This window comes from Papio anubis, chromosome 7 (assembly GCF_008728515.1).
Source record: "Papio anubis isolate 15944 chromosome 7, Panubis1.0, whole genome shotgun sequence".
NCBI classification, from domain to species: Eukaryota; Metazoa; Chordata; class Mammalia; order Primates; family Cercopithecidae; genus Papio; species Papio anubis.
Window position 1 is genome coordinate 100,180,197 of NC_044982.1, and position 19,346 is coordinate 100,199,542.

At 51.1% G+C, this 19,346-nt stretch overlaps 1 protein-coding gene across 1 annotated transcript in view; it reads right to left on the bottom strand.

Moving 5' to 3' along the window:
- Positions 1-32: 32 nt before the first annotated feature.
- Positions 33-19,346, bottom strand: part of ACAN (aggrecan) — a 40,667-nt gene continuing 21,353 nt past the window's right edge. The window contains 8 exon segments of the mRNA XM_031668373.1: positions 33-978; positions 1,371-1,553; positions 2,369-2,513; positions 3,313-3,395; positions 3,838-3,996; positions 7,021-7,134; positions 15,307-15,420; positions 16,306-19,346. Coding sequence (XP_031524233.1) covers positions 902-978; positions 1,371-1,553; positions 2,369-2,513; positions 3,313-3,395; positions 3,838-3,996; positions 7,021-7,134; positions 15,307-15,420; positions 16,306-19,346 — 3,916 coding nt within the window. The 3' untranslated portion in view covers positions 33-901.

Here is a 19,346-nt window from a genome sequence, read left to right on the forward strand (position 1 = left end):
TAAATTAAAAAAGGGAAAAGAAAAGAGATAGATCTCTTCCAAGGTCTTTATTATTATTATAATATCATAATCTTCAGTTTTCAAAAATATAAATAGGTGCACGGAACCCTGGTGCCTGCACGGTCCCGGGGGCGGGGGTGGGGAGGGGAGAAGGTTGGGTGGCACCCCCACTGGGCAGGAAGTGCCCCCAGCAGCCCTGCCGAGTTGCCACCTGCTAGGGTGGCAGACCCAGGTGAGAGAGAGGACACTGGAAGAGGGACCCTTGGAGGGAACCAACCCCCAGGCAGTGGAAGGTCCCTCAGATGGCTCTCCCCCGCCGGCTTACCCTCGGCAGGAGGCAGGAACCCGCCCCTCTCCCCCAAGGCTTCTCCCTCATATAGATGGTGCAGCCCTCCTGGCTCCTTCTCATCCAATACATTCAGCTGCAGTTCGGAGTTCTTCATGCTGTCAGGCCTCTGCCCCTTCCAGCTCCTTTGGAGCCCTCCTCCCTCCTCCCTAGCTCTCCCTGGAGGTGAAATAACCAACGATTGCACTGCTCTTGGATAAAGTCAGGAAACAAAAATAATCTTCTTTATTTAACTTAACCCCTCCCCTTCTCCCCCTGTCCCTGCACTGGTCCCTGGAAAGGCACGATGGGAGATTGAAGAAATGTCTCTAAACTCAGTCCACGGGTTATAATAAGTTTGCTTTGCTTTGGCATTCGGCGAACAAATTAGATGCGGTTTTGCTGATTTGGAGGGGTGAGTGGGTGCATACACAATGTGGGATTTATTTTTTTCCTTCTTTAATGGGATTCCTTATTGACAAAAAGCGACAAGAAGAGGACACCATCTGGGTGGGATGCACGTCAGCCTGGCAGGCTCCTGGGCTCAGCGTCCTGGGTGCGTCCTGGAAGCTCTTCTCAGTGGGCCGTGCTGGGGCGGCTCCTCCGAGAGTGCCGTGAGCTCCGCTTCTGTAGTCTGCGTTTGTAGGCGGTGGCTAGGGCGAAAGGGAGATGGAAAAATATCAGTGGGCCTGGAAAGAAAGTGGGGCGAGCCTAGGCTCTCCCCAGACTATCCTCTCTCCCTTGTGGAAACCAGGGACTCAGCGAGGCACCTGAGGCTTTATCAGCTTTCCTGATTTTGAGTTTTCTTGGACTTTCTCCCTTTTTCTCCTTCATCCTCTCAGTGAAAGTGAGCCCTCTCCTGGGACAAGTACGTGGCCCTTCTAGGGGGAGCGATCAGCTATTTGTGACTGAGCAGCCCCCTGACCTCCCCTCCCTTGCTCAACCCTGTGGATGGTGCAGGGTCCCCAGGAGAGGGGACGGGGGGAAGGCTGTGCTGGCAGAATCTAACCCTGTGCTCAGCGAGGGTAGCCGGGGTGATGCTTACCATCTGTGCAGGTGATCCGAGGCTCCTCCCAGTGCCCGCTGGGTTGGCACCGGATGGTGGGCACGTGGCGCTGGACAAACCCCTCTGTGCACTGGTACCGGACCAGGGAATTGATCTCATACCGGTCCTTCTTCTGCCCGAAGGTCCTGGCATGCTGCACCACAGGGGGCTCTCCACAGGCCACTGGGGGGCAAACACCCTTTATAAAGGGTCTCATAGGGTCTCCTGGGATGACCTAAACTGGCTGTGACCCGAGGCACTGTGGGGGACACAGCCTCAACACCTGACAGTGAGCCCTGGATGTTTTCATACAGCGCTAGGAATCTAGAAGCTGCTGGCTCTAACATCTAAATGGTTCCTCAACAACTTAGAACAGCAGGAAGGGAATACAAACGGGGTGGTCTTTAAAGGGATGAAGAGAAGATGAAAGGGAGGTAGAAAGGTGTGGAGGGCGAGAGCCAGGCAGACTTAGGCTTCTTGATGAAAACATCCAGTTCAGGGTAAAATGAGGCCTGGGGGATGCAAGGTGATGAGCAGGGGCAGTGGGGCGCATCCTACCAGCACCTCAATGTCCACAGACTGAAAGCCAAGGGATCGAGGCCTGACAACTATGACTCTGTGATTGATGGCCTTGGGAATCCTAAAGACAGGGAGGCTCCCCACCTCAAGCAGAGTTGCCCTTGTGGGTAACTCTGCTGCTGCTATCCAAGGAACTGTGTGGAGTGTGGAGTGGGGGTCCTGTCTTCTAGCCTGTAACCTTCATGTGCTCATTGTCCCTGCAAATGGTCCCTGGCAGCAAGCTTGCCCTTGCCATTGGCCCTGGGATGCTGGTGCTAGGAGGGACCCCCAGGTCAGCTCCAATCTGCTTTTTGGACAGGTGAGGAGACACCAGCAGCCAGGAGACAAGGGACTCACCCCAGGCCACACAGCAAGAGCCTCACCTGTAGCTGGAGGTCTTGATCCTATCCTCCCCAGACCCCTCCCAGGCCCCAGCTTACCTGTGCCCTTTTTACACGTGAAGGGGAGGTGGTAATTGCAGGGAACATCATTCCACTCGCCCTTCTCGTGCCAGATCATCACCACACAGTCCTCTCCAGCGGCAAAGAAGTTGTCAGGCTGGTTGGGGCGCCAGTTCTCAAATTGCTGTGGGTGGGAGTGGGGAAGGAGTAAGGAGGGGGCAGGACAGTGTGGGTTGGCCTGCTCCGACTGTCTTCCCCATGGAGCCTCTTCATCGTCTCCTTTCTCTTTTAGCCCCAACTTCAGGCTCATCTAATAGCAGCACAAAGGCTGCTGGGAGTCTGGTCAGGGCTGTTCTAGGGGCCATGGAACCCGGTGGCTCCCTAGAGAATCGGTCACACAGCCTGACTCGGGTCCTTCTCAGGAGCTCAGAACCCCCAGGACTCACAGGCCTGTACATGAGCTGATTCCACTCCTCTTATCCAGAAGGGCCAACCAGGGCTGACCACATTGGGTAGGGATGGATGGTAGGAACATGGCTCTTAAGTCTGGCCTCTGCCCACCAGGAAGTCCTCCCAAGGCTTATCCTTCCAGCTTTGCTTCAGGACAAAGAGAATCACTGGGTGCCTGTACCATTCACTTGGCATCTATGTTGCTTTCTGTCTGTCTCCTTGAGTAGACTCGAGTCCAATATGGGCAAGAAACCTCTCTAAAGCTTCCGTGTACTCCTCATGGTGGTGGCTATTATTCCTTCATCTCCTTCCTGGCTCCTTCCCTTGCCTCATGCCGTCATTGGCTCAATCTGTCCAGCCCCGGGCTGGGTTCCAGAGGCAGAGATGAAGGAGACAAACCCTGCCCTCAAGGGCTCCCGGTCTAACAGCCGGTCAGTGAGTGTCTGCATGGGGTTTGAATGCATCTCTCTCCAGGGGTCTTTATCCCACACCCTGTCCTCTGGGTCACCAGCTGTGCCTACAGCAGAACTCACCATGGGGTGTCCATCTGACCAGCGGAAGTCCCCTTCGATGGTCCTGTCGTTCAGGCCGATCCACTGGTAGTCTTGGGCATTGTCTGGGGAAAGGGTGAGGGTGTCAGGCCTCACACTCGACACGCTGGGGTGTCTGAGAAACTTGAGCTCATGGAGGCAGAGGGGATGGAGGAGGGAAGGAGGTAGGTGGGCTCCTAGGAGCAAGCCACCTGCTTCTCAGGTCCTCACAAGGGGCTCAGCATGTGCATGCTTGGAGTGCACTTTGGGCCACCTCTCTAAGCTGGCATGGACAGGTGACAGCCACAGCTTAGTTTTGGGCTGACTCTGGCTGGCATTGGGTCTGCCCTGGGTGCAGCCAGAGCTACTGGCCCCAAAGACCGCTGTCTTCTCTCTGAGAGCTCAGACCTCCCCCAGGTCCCTGTCCTGCAGTCTCACGAGGCCCAAGTCTGCTGCCTTCTGAAAGGTGAGGCCCTTTGCCTACACCGCCACTCTCCTCTCAGGCTCCAGAGGCCCTGCTGCACTCACTGTTGACAAATTCCTGCTCCTCGGGGGTGACGATGCTGCTCAGGTGTGACTGCTGCTCCCGACACCGGCGCTCAGCATCCACCCAGGTCTCGCGGTCTGGGAAGTGGCGGTAACAGTGGCCCTGGTACTTGGTCCAGCCCTCTTCACATACCTCCTGGTCTGCAACACAGGTCAGAGGCTTGAAGGGAGGGGCAGAGGCCACCAGAGGATGGCAGATGCTGCTAGTCTTGTGGCATAGGTTCCTGCATTCACCCCACCTTCAATGCTGTGCCCTCAAGGGAAGGGAGAGGCACAGCTGGAGGGGGTTCAGGTTGGAAACTGGTCTGGTCCCTGGGAGCCGCTGCACATGCTTCCACTCTGGAAAATGCCAGGGGCCCTTTCCTTCCCTGATGCCACGCCCTCCCCGCTCACCCTCTCCCAAGCTTTCCTCCTCTTGATGCCTGCTCTGGTGGGCCAGCAGAGGTCAGCAGGCCAGGTACAAAGAGGTGGGAAGGTGGGAGGTCTTGAGATTTAAGGCAAGATTTGAGGCTCTGAGGGGCTCCAGGGAGAGAGGGAGTGGAGCTGTGGGGAAGTTCGTGGAGGCAATGGGAGCTGGTAGCGCTGGGGCGTGGAGCGGAGCTGGCAGCTTCCTTCCTGCAGAACCTCAGTGGGAACAGAGGAGCAGAAATAAGTCTGCTTGGGGTCCAGAGAAGACTCAGAGCTCTAAGGCTGTTGATCAGAGGTGGCTTTAGTTAGGCACACTGTGCCTGCCTCTTGGGGCAGTCAGATAGCCCACTGGGGGTCTGGGATCCAGGGGCCCTGGCTTTTTATTTTGGGGGTGAATGGGAGGAGGGGAGGAACTTCTCTCCTCACAAACCTAAATTTGTAATGGGTTCTCAGTCTGGAGAAGGGGCTGGCTTGGAGTTCTTGGAGCCTGGGGGATAGGCAGAACCGTGCTGAGCTGGCTCACTCAACTTTGAGAGAGCTCATTCTTAGTGTCTCCTCCCAACCTCGCCTTCAGTGACATCATGTTGACAGCTTTAAAGTGGCTCTAGTGGAAGCATTTATACCTCAGGAATTGGCAGATGCTACAATCAGGGCTTCCTTCTCCTCTATGAGAGCTGCTTGTTAAACATCTGCCAGCACAGCGTGGGACAGAGTGAATTCCAAGGCCCCCCTTCTTCCTTCTTCCCCTGGGGTCTCCTAGGTGGAGGGCCACGAACCCCTCAGGCTACATGGTGGTCTCCCTGATTGGGTGCCACCATAGTCTGGCTGTCCTGGAATGGAAGGACCAGTACCCGAGCCGAAGGAGTCTTAGGCTGAAGGGGCGGATGCTTGGCAAAGTAGGGGAGAGACAGTTGGGACAGTGGAGGGAGAGCAGAACAGGGGGGTCAGCAGCCTGAGAAGAAAGAGCAGAGCTGTGGGATGGGCCGTGGAGGCCTCTGGTGCCTCAGCTACGAACGTCTTCCCGAAGGGATGAGGCTGCAGTCTGGAAAGAGGTGGAGAGGCCTCAGAGTAGCTCAGCACTCTGAAGAGGCCAGACATATCATCTTAGAGCTGACTTAGGGGGTCAGTTTTTGGCCCCTTCCGTGGCTGAGGGCTGAGCTGGGCAGGCAGCTCTGGGAGGTGCGTATGGGAGGGCAGGGCTGTGCAGGCTGAAGGTTCTTAGGAAACAGAAATAATTCCAGGGAGGCTGGAAGAGGCAGCAGGGACAGAGCCTGTGGAGTGGTGAGGACTCAAGATTGGAATGGGAGAGGAGATGCAGCCCTGCTTAGCTGGGCCCACAGGCCCAGGGCCAAGCTGGGTGGCTCTGTCACCATCTCTCTTCCCCATCAGGGTACAGAGCCCTATGAGGGTCCTGCCTCATTCCAGCAGAGCACACTTCCATAGTCTGGAACCAAACGGCTGTTGTCGGCATGGAAGTCTCAGACTCTTCTACTCTGTGGCAAATGTTTTAGTATCCTGGGGAGAAAATCCTTGTAGTCTCTGCTTCCATCCCAGCCAAGACCCCATATACCAATTTCTTGGGGTCTTCGGGTGAGGATGGAGGGTGGGAGGCTGCAAGGGAGTAGAAGTGTCCAGGCTTTTTTTCCCAGAAGCCTTAAATTCATCTACCAGTTTGTAACCCTGGCAGTGCCTCAAAGGAGTATGAAACCCAAAACTACCCCTCCCCACACTGCTTAGGACCAAAGGGAGACTTCCCAGGAGTTTCAGCTGCTTTCTGGAAGTTTCTGGGAATCCAACTTGAGAGTTTATTGAAAAGGGTTTTAAGCCCCTACATACTTCCAGTTCTCTCTGGGCCATTGAGACAAGCATCCAAAGGTCCCATCTCCCCTTTTCTGAGCTGGAAAACCCCTGAGATCCAGGAGGCTGGTGGGGAGACTAGGAAGCACCAAAGGTGAGAGAGCTGAGGGCTCAGTTTGTCCCTGGGAGGGTTCCTGGTGCACAGCTCCTTTTGGTAGAAGTGGTGGCCCTGCCTAGGTGCAGAAATGGAGAGGTTGGCAAGGCCCAAGAGAGGTAACTCAGCTTCTTCCCCTTGTAACACAGTTCTGTTCTCTCTGGCCACCCTTTGCCTTGCACAAGGGAGGCAAAAAGGAAGCATAGGCTGGCATGGCATTGCCATGGCAGTTGTCACAATAGTGATGAGAAGAAGGTAACATGCAGTAGTCCTTGCTCATGCATGACTTGAGCATGCTGGTGACATGGGAGATCTCAGGCAGACCAACCACAGCTCTCACCCCAGGAGAAGAGAAAGGCAGCTTGGCCAATGTGGCACAGTGGCTCCCAGAGCCATGAAGGAACCACAGAGCTCCCATGCCCATGACCACACTGAGAAGATCCGTGGCTGTCATCTGGAATGAGAACCAATTACTCCCACCCCATAGCTTCCTTCAAGACAAGTGCTCAGAATTAGCCCTGTCCTCTGAACCATACACCAACCTCAGTGGTGGCATCAGTAGGTCTGGAAGCCCTGGAAAAAGTCAGATCAGCCAGTGCTCCAGAAAAGGGTTTTCAAGGAGGAGAGCAAGAAAAAGAGTGGGAATCAGTGGGGCAGACTTTTCAGTTGTTGTCCCTGAAATGGCTCTCCAGATGGACCTTGGGGGCCCCAGCCAGGGCCTGGAGCCTATCATTAGGAGGGAAAGGTAAGGGAGGAGGAGTGGGTGCAGCAGTTAGTAACATTAGCTGAAGCCGAGACGGCCCTACCGATCTCACACAGGTCCCCTCCGTAGCTGGGAAGGCATAAGCATGTGAAAGAGTCGATGGCATCCACGCAGGTGGCTCCATTCAGACAAGGGCTTGAGAGGCACTCATCAATGTCTGCAAGAAACCAAGGGCCACCATTAGGACTCCTGCCGGCAACTCCAGCCTCACAAGCACTGTGGCCTCCTTTTGAGTGGCCAGTCCTCCTGCTCTCCAGACCCCTGGGAGGGAACAGGCTGGTTTTCCTAAGAACTGTTGCTGCTGCTGCTGCTGCTGCCATCTTGGAGTGCTGAAGCAAAGATCCAGACAAGGGTTTTCTTGGGCATGTGTGATTCTTGATTGTTAAACTTGGAGCACTGGAGCCAAATTTCCCAGTGGTTTGAAGAGATCTGATATGTCTAAAGCCAAATGCCTTTTGTGACAGTGAACATAGAGTTCCTCCAAGATGCCTTCTCTTGTGAATATTTTGAAAGACCATGGATTCTGAAGTGGTTATGAACATGGTGGTGAGCAAGGAAACTGAAGTCAAGTTCTTGAAGCTTGGTTAGAAGTCTTTCTTTTCCTGGCTTCCTTTGTAGTTATAACCCAGAGAAAGAGGGCAAGGCTGTGTGGGGCTAGAATGAATGACCTTGAAATGGTCTGAAGAGTGTAGATCCACATGAAAATGGCAGCATGGGATGTTCGCGTGAGACTCATCAGACTTCTAGGGCTGCAGACATCTTCATCTTCTTTGTCTTCAGTAGATATGATTTTAGAATGTCTTGTGAAAATGAAGCCTGAATCTTTCTCTCGGGAGAAGGATGGAAACCCTGTCCAACATTTCCCCATATAATCTCCTTTCAGCTTAAGGCCCCAGATGGTGGCTATCTCCAGGGAGACACAATTTCCAGATGGACTCCATCCTGGCCAGTGGGAGACAAGAGTTTGGAGCTACAGAGGTGGTTAGCAAGTGGCCGCACAACAGCACTGGCACCAGTCTGGGATACAGGCACATCCCCATCCTCTGCCTCTTTTCAGATAGGCTCTTCTTCTCTTCTGTTCTTCTGGTCCTGAGATACCCTTTCTGATCAAACTTCTTTGTGGTACTTGAATTGGTAAGTCATTGGCCATTGCCTCAAATTTTCATGAATTAGTCAAGGTGAGAGCTAAATCTCCTCATCTGGTCTTTCTGCATCTTTCTGAGAAACCAGAAGACCTGGGGGATCTCTTCTGCCTTCTTTGTATTTGTACTTCAAAGGTTCCTGCTGTTTTATCCCCCCACTTCATTTCCTCCCCTGGGAACATGATAAATAGTATTATGAAGCTCCTCTTGCCAGGAGATCAGTAAAATTCTGCAATGAGTGGGTTTTTCCACTGGCTATGGGGCACCATGACATGTTGTTTGAAGGTACTGAGCCTCAGTATGTGCACCTGTGTTCACACAACCTTCCAGATCCAGCGACAAGTCTGTAGGTGGGCTCTGCAGGACAGGCAAGCCCTGTGGTGGGAATAGGATCTCAGAGTCCTAAACATGTGCCAGGACTTAGTTCTTGCCTCTCATTAGAGCAGATCAGACCTTAAAGTCAACCTTCTGATGAGATGGTAAAGGCACTTTCCTCTGAGTCCTTACGCTGGTGCATAGTAGACATCTTCTAGGCCAGAGGCAGATTTGTGCAACAGGTGGCCTGAAAATCCCCAGCTCTCAGGCATCTTGCTCATCCCACAAAGCTCCTAATCTCCAGTTGTCAGGCATCTCTTTCTTCCCACGAAGTCTTTAACTTCATCTCAAGGAGTGCACACCATGGACTAGAACCAACAGTTCCAAGTTGGAACTGTTCCAAACAAACCCAAAATGCATGGAGGAACAGACTGAAATCCCAGCATGCACTTGGATTCCCAGCATGCCCCAGGATTCCCAGCAGCAGCAGTAGCAGCAATAGGTCAGGCCAGTCGGCAGGGCAGAAGCTGGGGGCGGCTCTCCTGCATGTTCTGTTTTGTCCATTAGCATCATTATGGGAGATGGGAAGCACTGGGCAAGGGGAATTAAGCAAATGTAGGTGCTAAAGCAGTTGTACAGAGCAGGGAACAGGAGTGGCCTCTGGGGAGAAGAGCAAAACATCAACACTGGGGTCTCTGGCAGCCCATGGGAGAAAGGGCGGGAAAGGAGAGATGCCCCAGTGGAGGGGCATCCAGTTGTCCCAGAGGCTGATCGCACAAAACCTGCTCCCAGGCTGCCCGAGTCGGGGTGAGGGGTAGCGTTGCTTTCTTTGTGTTTGACCAGGGCACAAAATCTGAGAAGGCTGCGGGGACTGAAGGAATAAATTCTGGGGCTCAGAATTTTTTTTTCAGGGACCTGGATTTACAGATGAGGAGGGAAAGAAGGACCACAATCCTGAAAATCAGAAAACCTGTGTTTGCCATCAGGGTAGTTTGGAGAGGCTGAGTCAGTATCTTCAGCAGTGGGCAGAAGGCCAGGTGTCTGGCGTGGGGCTTTCTTACTAGCTATTTTGGCCTGTGGTGCCTCATCTCCTCTTGCTCTGGCTATAAGAGCCATTCTGGCCCTGCATGGCCCACCTCTTTCCGAGCCTGTGAACGCAGTGAGGGATCCCAGATAAGGAGCTTGCAAGGGGAGGGAGGGAAGGGCTTTGGGCAATGGGCAGGCTTCATAAAGAAAGAGAGGAAAGGGAGGAAACCAATAACTCTCAAGAACCTCCTGTGAGCCAACTGCTGACTCACACATGTTCTCCTTCATTATCCTTCCAATGGCCAGGTGGCAAGACATCACTATGCCATTTACAGGTGAGAAAACGTGAATTCTTTAACATGTTTGAGATGTAAAAACAAAACAGAAAAAGAAAGAACAAAAAGAAAACAAGTGAGGTGACTTGCCCAATCTGGGTGTTGGGGAGACAGAGTGGAAGAGATGGAGGAGTCAGGAAATGAGACTGGAAGTTGGCTTCTGCCCCACGTGGAGGGAGAGAGACACTGGAGTCCTGGACTGTCCGCACCTCCTTACCACTGCTGCTACAGCAACCCAGGGCTCACCCATCATCACTGAGCAGGGACTCTGGGGAGCATCAGGATTCTCAGGGTCCTCTTCCCACTACTATAACCAAAAGGGCTGGTTTGTTCCTGAACAAGGCCCTCCAGCAATATCTCTAACTTGGGAGAGAAAATAACTGAAAACCCCTGATAAAGCCTAGGAGAGTAGAGATAGTTGCAAAGCATCACGTGGTTGTCTGAACTGGAGACCTCAGGCCTCTACCTTGAACAGATCTTGCCCAGCTTTTGCCTAGATCAGAGCCCAGGACCTCCAAGTGAGTGAGAGTTTATTTGCTCATAAAAAATGCTGAATGAAGAGCGATGCAGGTGCTTTTACTCAAATGATACTCAACTAAAAGGGTTGCCACTCATAAAGACTACAATATGAATAGAACTCCTCAAGTTGTTTAGTGCACGCTTGTGCAGCTGTATGGGGTGACTCTGGACATAACTTTCCTGGGCAAGGATGGGGGAAACCTCTCAAGAAACACAGATAAAATTTCTCAATTCAATGGATGCTCTGCATGCTGCAAAGACCTGGGATCAGTCAAGATGAACAGACCTGAGTCTGCCTTTCTGGTTGTCTGTTACACAAGTGAGAGAAGGATTAGAAAAGCATATTTATAAGCCCTAATTTGGTTTTAAGATAAAATAATTAAATTAAAAAGTATAGGTCGGGTGCTGTGGCTCACACTTGTAATCCTAGCACTTTGGGAGGCCGAGGTGGGTTGATCACAAGGTCAGGAGTTCAAGACCAGCCTGGCCAACATAGTGAAACCCTGTCTCTACTAAATATTCAAAAAATTAGCCAGGCGTGGTGGTGGGTGCCTGTAATCCCAGCTACTCAGGAGGCTGAGGCAGGAGAATCACTTGAACCCTGGAGGCAGAGGTTGCAGTGAGGGGAGATCGTGCCACTGCACTCCAGCCTGGGCGACAGTGCAGGACTCTGTCTTTAAAAAAAAAAAAAAAAAAAAAAAGACCAGGTGCGGTGGCTCATGCCTGTAATCCCAGCACTTCGGGAGGCTGAGGCAGACGGATCACGAGGTCAGGAGATGGAGACCATCCTGGCTAACACGGTGAAATCCCGTCTCTACTAAAAATCCAAAAAAATTTAGCCAGGCATGGTGGCGGGTGCCTGTAGTCCCAGCTACTCGGGAGGCTGAGGCAGGAGAATGGTATGAACCTGGGAGGCGGAGCTTGCAATGAGCCGAGATCACGCCACTGTACTCCAGTCTGGGTGACAGAGCGAGACTCCATCTCAAAAAAAAAAAAAAAAGATTATAATGTATGTTATCATTATTTGTACTATTTCAAATCTTTTGTATTTTAAAGGTTAATCTTGAATATAACTTTAATATCTTGCTTTTTTTTTTTTTTTTTTGAGACAAGGGTCTCACTGTGTCACCCAGGCTGGAGTGCAGTGGCACGACCATGGCTCACTGCAGTCTTGACATCCTGGGCTCAAGTGATCCTCCCACCTTAGCTTCCCAAGTAGCTGGGACAAAAGTTCTGGGATTACAGGTGTGCACCACTGTGCCCAACAATATCCTGCTTCTTAAATCAATTAGTTGCCTATTAAAATCTGCCCAGGAACTTTTTGGTTAAGTCAAGAAGGTATACTTTGTATTTTCACTTGCAACCCTGTATTTTCATTTGCTTTGAAAACATTTCTTTCCCAGGGATAAAGGTTTCACTGAAATTCAAACATCTCTCCTAGACGAAGAGAGAGTATAAGGTCATAGATCAGAGCTTCAAACCTAGAAAGTGAAAAATAGCAGCAAGATAGGAAGGAGACTGATTAAGTTTAAGGTCATGTCCTCCTAACAGAGGAGATAAGAGAAGTCCGGATAGCACCAGTGCTGACTAGAAATTGGATGTGAGATCTGGTTAGAACAGTATTTTTCAACCTTGGCTGGCACATTAGAATTACTGGAGTAGTTTTAAAAAATATTCTTATTTAAAGATTTTTTAAAAATACCAGTGCTGAAGTTCCTCTTTAGACCAATTGAATCAGACTGTCTCAGAGGGGGCCCAGGTTTGATGCTTTTTAAAAGCACCCTAGGTGATTCTAAGCTGCAGCCAGGATAGAAACCTGAGTCTGAAGCCTAATTCCCATGGCTGCTGTCAGTAATGGAAGTGGGGAAAGACGCTGCTGTTTTGAAGTGGGTCAGAATAGAATAGTCTTGCTTTTAATTGCTAAATAATGAGTATTCATTAAATGGATCTTGACTTTTTTTTTTTTTTTAAATAGAGATTGGGTTTCACTATGTTGCCCAGGCTGGTCTCAAACTCCTGAGCTCAAGAGATCCGCCCACTTCAGCCTTCCAAAATGCTCAGATTACAGGTGTGAGCCACCCACCCAACCTAGATCTTAATTTGAAGTCAAAAGTACTGATTGATAAAAGTACTTATCAGTTATCAATCAGTAACTTATAACTTATGAATAACTTATTTATGGAAGACTGAGTAAACAAGATGACAGTAATCGTCAATTTTTTTTTAAGGGCTAAATACAGCTTCTGACCCCCTTGACTAGGTGGAAGTTTTCCCTGAGGATTCAAATATTAGTGCAGGAATCATGCTGCATTTTACTCCCTATGGTTCCCCGAGGATACTGATCCATTTTTTTTTTTTTTTTTTTTGAGACGGAGTGTCACTCTGTCACCCAGCCTGGAGTGCAGTGCAACAATCTCAGCTCACTCAACCTCTGCCTCCTGGGTTCAAGAAGTTCTCCTGCCTCAGCCTCCTGAGTAGCTGGGACTACAGGCGTGTACCACCACACCCAGCTAATTTTTGTATTTTTAGTAGAGATGGGGTTTCACCATATTGGTCAGGCTGGTTTTGAACTCCTGACCTCAGGCAATCCACCTGCCTTGGCCTCCCAAAGTGCTGGGATTATAGGCATGAGCCATTGCACCTGGCCGATCCGTGGCCTTTTTAACAACCTGTGGTTCCTGGTTCTGGTGCAAGACAATGGTGGGTCACCCGTGGAGACTGGCCACTATCTGCAGTCCTTCTGGAAGCACTTGAACCTTGAGCTAAGTTGAACAGGAGTGACCTGGGACCCCAAGGTACAGCCATGGGAAAAGAGACCAGGTTTTGTGCTGGTCTGATCCCCACCACTCACTCTTTGGACATGCTAAAGCTTCTCTGAGCCAGTAGAATGAGAGATGGGGAAAGGGAAGCAATTTTTATTAAATGCCTCTTCTGACCAGATGCTGTACGTGGGTGATCTTCACCCTCACAGCAGCAGTTCTCAGCCCTGGCTGCACATTGGAGTAGCCTGGGAGTTTTAAAAAGCCTCAATGCCAAGGCCACGGAACCACTTCAATCACAGTCTGTGGGGGTATATCTCAGGCATCATAATTTTTCAAAGCTGAGAACCATTACCATCAATCCCTGTTTACAAATGAGGAAAATGAAGGCTGGGCTGTAAGTCTTAAATCTGACCACCTCGGATTCCTCAGCTCCTCCGCAGTCTGGCTCCCCTGAAGTCCAGCTTCAGTTTTTTGAGACCAGCAACTGGTTGTTATGTTCAAGAGGGAGTTTCTTATTTAGCCAAGTGTGTTAAACACGTGAATTAAGGTCTTGATTCTTGATTCGATCCACTTACTCAGTATAGTTAGGCAAATTATTTAACTCCTCTGTGTTCCAGTCTCAAATGGCGGTAGTTACCAAGCTGCTTACAGAGCTGTCTGGGGAGAAATCGTGGGAACAAAAGCTCTTTGGAAATATACATGATCACACAAACACTGTCCTTACAGCAGAACAGTTACGGCCCACTGACACTTACTTCTACTAATTTCAGGGCTGTCAAGAATATGAGCCTTGCTTTGACTTCTGATGCTAGTGTCAGATTTTTGCCTCAAGTATCAGGTTGAGAAGGATTTGCCAAGAGTGGAGTTACCCATCAGGGGTGAGTGATGGTGGGGTGCAGCTACTGTCCCTGGGGTCACTATAGCCCAGTGGAACTGCTGCCCCCTTCTGCAGTAAGCCCGGGACCTTCCCTGGATAACCCACCCTCTCTGTCCTTGGAGCCCACACGTTGGGGAAAGAGTGAATGAATATCTACCCTAATGCTTGTTTATATGTACATATATAGTTACTGCATATGTACCAGGTATGGTATGATATATAATGATATGATATGATGTATAATATGATATGATATATGATATATAATATGATATATAATAATATATGATATATATGATATATAATAATATATAACGATGTATTAATTTGCATGTATATTAATATATATAGACACAGAATTCTTCTCTGTGTTTGATGTAAAGGCTATCGAAGGATAATTGCCTGACATGAAGTTTACCTGGAAGTGACTGTTTTTTCTCCAGGATTCATTTTTTCAGTTTTGCACATGTCCCAGGGGTGACCCCTTTTATGAAAGGCCCTAGGTCTCTGATTCTTGACTTAGGAGGGAGGCTGGGGATAAGGGCACTGGGGCAGTGGGAGAACTAATGAAAGAATATGAGCTTGGTGGTAACTGGGCATTTCTTTCCTCAAGGGTAGTGATGTTGATGAGATGTCCTCATGACCACGGGCCTCCTGTGTGTCCATGGAACAACAGGTAGATTCTAACCATCTCCTTCCGGGGTCCACCTCAGATCAGAGGGTCTCCAGGTTTCCACCCATCCCACAGGCTGCTTCACCCATGGCTAAGGACAAACAGGCTCATGGTGGGTGCCTGGGCAGATGCGCTGCTGGGTTACAGCTGCCCTACAGTCACGAATCCCTGTGCTGGGTGATTAGCACTGTTTGTGTCATATCCTTCAAGGCAAGAAGGGGACCCAAACCCCATGCAGACCTAAGCATGGAGGCAAGTTGGTGGGGTTCACTCTGCACGATACAAGATGGTCCCACTCAGAGACTCCTCACAGGAGCGGAGAGGTGTGACCCTCTGTATTTAATACTCACCCCATGCTCAATATTTCTTTGAAGTCTCATCTCCCAAATTCAAGCACATTTTTCATTCTACTCCTACAGTAGTCATTGGCTTGATATAAAAATACTTACCAACTTAATTACTTGACTCTTTTCTCCTAAACCTAGACATTTGAGAAAGCTGAGCCATGTCTGTCCTGTGGTTTCTGCCCCCGATATGTCATCATGCAACTCCTTCCCAGCCTGAGAAGCCTGAGCCTCAGTGGACCTTGGTTGCCTCCCCCTGCCTGGGGACCCTTTGGGGGATGAAGGCATCTGTCCAGCACCTCCGCCCGCACTCTCCACGGCCAGTGAGGGCCTTACCTATGTTACACTGCTCGCCAGTGTAGCCAGGGGGGCACAGGCATATGACATGACCCTCTGTCTCCTTGCAGGTCCCAGCGCCACAGGGCTCCTCTGCACAGGACCTGGTGGGGGCTGCAACCCCCAGGGGAGAGGTTGAGCATCAAGAACACAGTCACCTGGCTACCATGGCCTCTAAGACCTCAAAGTTGGGGCATGAGGTCCCTGAAGTCCACGAGGCTGGCTTTGGGTCAGCACTTTTCCGGGGCCTGTGTCCCTCCTGGGCACCTGACCCACAGCATCGGGGGAGCTCTCCAGCTGTGAAAGCTCTCTCAGCACAAAGGAAGGTACAAGGGACCCCAGAGCAAAAAAACAAAGGAAAATCAGCTACCAGTGCCCACTGCCCGGCATATGGGGTTATGTCACAGTGAGACAATCATGACAGTACAGGAGCCCCTTTGTGCAGGGATGGGGTTGGGGATGGATCTAAAGCCAGAGAGCCAAATGACATTTCATAGTTCCTTAAATTGTGCAGGTTTTAACCCTGCACAAAATAAATATTCAGCCACAAACACCATCAACAGATTTACTCTCTCATCTCACACTCACTCCGGGGCAGGGTGCATGAGCAGAATTTCTAGCACTAGCTAAACAGTCATCCTTCTCTCCCTGTGCCAAGTACAGATAGTTGAATTCACATGTGAAAACTCATGGACTGTAACTCTGCTGTAACAATAGCATCACTAATCTTTGTAAGTGTGCACTGTATGCAGAGTGTGATGCTAAGTGCTTGCTTTATCTATGTTTCTGTTCTGCTTAATCTTCCCTGGTATAGTATTATCCTACTCTTGTTACAGATGAGGCTCAGAGAGGTGAAGACTATTGCCTGAGGCTGCACAGCTAACCTGTGGTGGAGCTGTTCTTGGAACCTTAAAGCTACGCTGTCTCCTTCTGTGCTACAGTAGCCTACAGTGTGAACTACCCAAGCACATTTAAAGGGGGAAAACATTCCAACAATACCTGCAACAGTTGACTCTGATTCACCTTTCCATTCTGGAGAAGCTGGGATGGAAGCATCTGTTGGGGAGGTGGCTGTTTCGGCTGTGTGAGTCTCTTCTCCTGAGTACAGGAGGCTTGAGGACTCAGTTTCTAGATGCGCCTCTGCAGGGCGCTGGGTCTGCTGGGTCCACTCAGACTCTGGGATGCTGGTGCTGATGACAATGCCCAGCCCCGAGGTATGACCAGACAAGTCTCCGCTGATTTCAGTCCTGTCTCCAGAAGCCGTGGGAGTGGCTGAAGGCAAGCCTGGTGCCTCTGTTCCCACATCACCGGTGGTGGTAGATTCTCCACTCACTTCTGGGGAAGCTGACGGCTCGCCTTCTTGAAATGTCAAAGTGCTGCCGCTCACTCCTAGCCCAGAGGATCTCTCAAGGTCAGCTTCATGGAATGCAGAGGTGGTTTCACTCAGATCAGGTGACCCAGAATCTTCTCCGCTGGTCTCAGGGGCAGCAGATGCCCCAACTCCAGCCTCAGGATAGGCGGACGTCTCACTGCTAGATTCTGGGACTGATGACACTTCTACTCCAGACCCAGGGAGCACTGGGGTAGCTCCACTAATGTCCCCAGCTGCGGAGGCTTCTCCACTGGACTCAAAAAGCTGGGGTGTGTGTGTCACAGGAGGCCTTTGGCCAAGTTCCTGAGAAACAGTTGGTTCAGTAACACCCTCCATGAACTCAGAAGTGATTAAAGTAACTTCTGGAAGTCCCGAGGCCTCTCCACTGGTGCCCACGGCTGCAGAGGATTCTCCACTTACATCGGTGGTGCTGGCAAAATCCCCACTAAAATATGGGGTACTTGGTGGCTCTCCACTGGGCTCTACCAGCCCAAACTGCAGCCCGCTTAGGTCCAGAAATCCAGAATGGTCCCCAGACATGTCTGGTGCTCCAGAATGAGTACCACTGAGTTCTAAAATGCCAGAAGGCCCTTCTCCTGCCTCTTGGGCTGTTGGAGCCTGGGTTACAGATTCCACCAAAGTTCTATCTACAAGAGAGACAGTGGGGAAACCAGATGGAAGTCCACTGCCATAATATGCTCCCGAGGGCAGGCTGCTCCCAGTCTCAGCTCCAGAGGATTCTCCACTGACCTCAGCTATGCCAATTGGTAGGCCACTGAATTCTGGAGTCTGGGATGTAAACCCACTGGAATCGACTGTTCCAGAAAACTGTCCACTGACATCCACCATCCCAGATCTGCCTGACAGATCTGCCTCTCCGGAAGGGAGGCCACTGAGTTCCACAGACCCTAAGCCTTCTTCTTCTTTAAATGTAGTAGGGGTCACTTCAACCAAACTGGTGTCCACAAATGTAATGCCAGAAGATTCACCGCTGCCACTCGTGGCACCAGAAACCAGGTCAGGGACTCCTGATGTTGCCCCACTGAACCCTGGTAACCCTGAAGGCTGCCCACTGAGATCAGGGACCCCGGATGTTTCTCCACTCAGGTCGGTTATGCCAAAGGGTTGACTACTGCCATAAGGAACCCCAGATGCTTCTCCACTAACACCTGGTTGTCCAGAGGAGAGCCCGCTAAGCTCAGTCACTCCAGATGTTTCTCCGCTAGTGTCAGGAAACCCTGATGGCTGCCCACTAACCTCAAAAATCCCAGATGTCCCCCCACTGATGTCAGGAAACCCTGATGGCTGTCCACTGACATCAAAGAGTCCAGGTGTTTCCCCACTGACATCAGGAGACCCAGATGCTTGGCCACTGAGTTCAGTTCCTGAAGGGAGTCCACTAGCTTCCCCACTAATGTCCAGCTCACTGGAGGGCAGCCCAGATATTTCTCCCGCACCACTGATGCCAATGGTTCCCCTCCCTTCCAGTTCACTTGCAGTGGAGGCTGTGACCACTTCCACCAATGTAGAATCCACTAGGGAAACAGTTGGGAATCCAGATGGAAGTCCACTAAAGTCAGGCAGGCCAGAGGGTGGGCCACTTCCAAGGTCCACCCCAGAATACTCGCCACTAAACCCAGAGGGAAGGCCACTTGTTTCTGGAGCTTGCCCACTTCCTAGAGTTCCAGAAGGCAGTCTTCCCAAGTCCAAGTCTCCAGAAGCTGGACCCACCAAGTCTTCTTTTCCAGAAGGCAACCCACTGAGGTCCTCAGCTCCAGAAGCTGAAGTCTCTAGACCCTCCCTTCCAGAAGGAAGTCCACTGAGGTCAGTCCCTACTCCAGAAGCAGAGGTCTCTAGACCTTCTCCTCCAGAAGGAAGTCCACTGAGGTCCCCGATTCCAGAGGCAGAAATCTCTAGAACTTCTCCTCCAGAAGGAAGTCCACTGATGTCCCCTACTCCAGAGGCAGAAGTCTCTAGAACTTCTCCAGAAGGGAGCCTGCTGAGGTCCTCTACTCCAGAAGCAGAGGTCTCTAGACCTTCTCCTGAAGGAAGTTCACTGACATCCTCTATTCCAGAGGCAGTAGTCTCTAGAACTTCTCCAGAAGGAAGCCCGCTGATGTCCTCCACTCCAGAGGTAGAAGTCTCTAGAACTTCTCCAGAAGGAAGTCCACTGAGGTCTCCTACTCCAGAGGCAGAAGTCTCTAGAACTTCTCCAGAAGGAAGCCCACTGAGGTCTCCTACTCCAGAGGCAGAAGTCTCTAGAACCTCTCCAGAAGGAAGCCCACTGAGGTCTCCTACTCCAGAGGCAGAAGTCTCTAGAACTTCTCCAGAAGGAAGTCCACTGAGGTCCCCAACTTCAGAGGCAGAGCCCTCTAGGATCTCAGCTCCAGAGGGCAGTTCACCAACTGTAGGAGTGCTGGACCACTCAATTCTCTCTTCATCCCCTGAGGCTAGTCCACTGTCCACAGGCAGGCCTGAGCCCACTGTGGAAGTAAGACCACTGGAGTCAAGGTCTCCAGAGGGCAGTCCACTTGCCCTGTCCCCTGACAGCTGCCCACTGAAGTCAAGGTGTCCTGAAACGTCTCCACTGCCTATGAAGTCACCACTGACATCAGGGGCCCCAGATTCCTCCCCAGAGCCTGGCAGCTCAGTCCAGCTGGGCACCGGG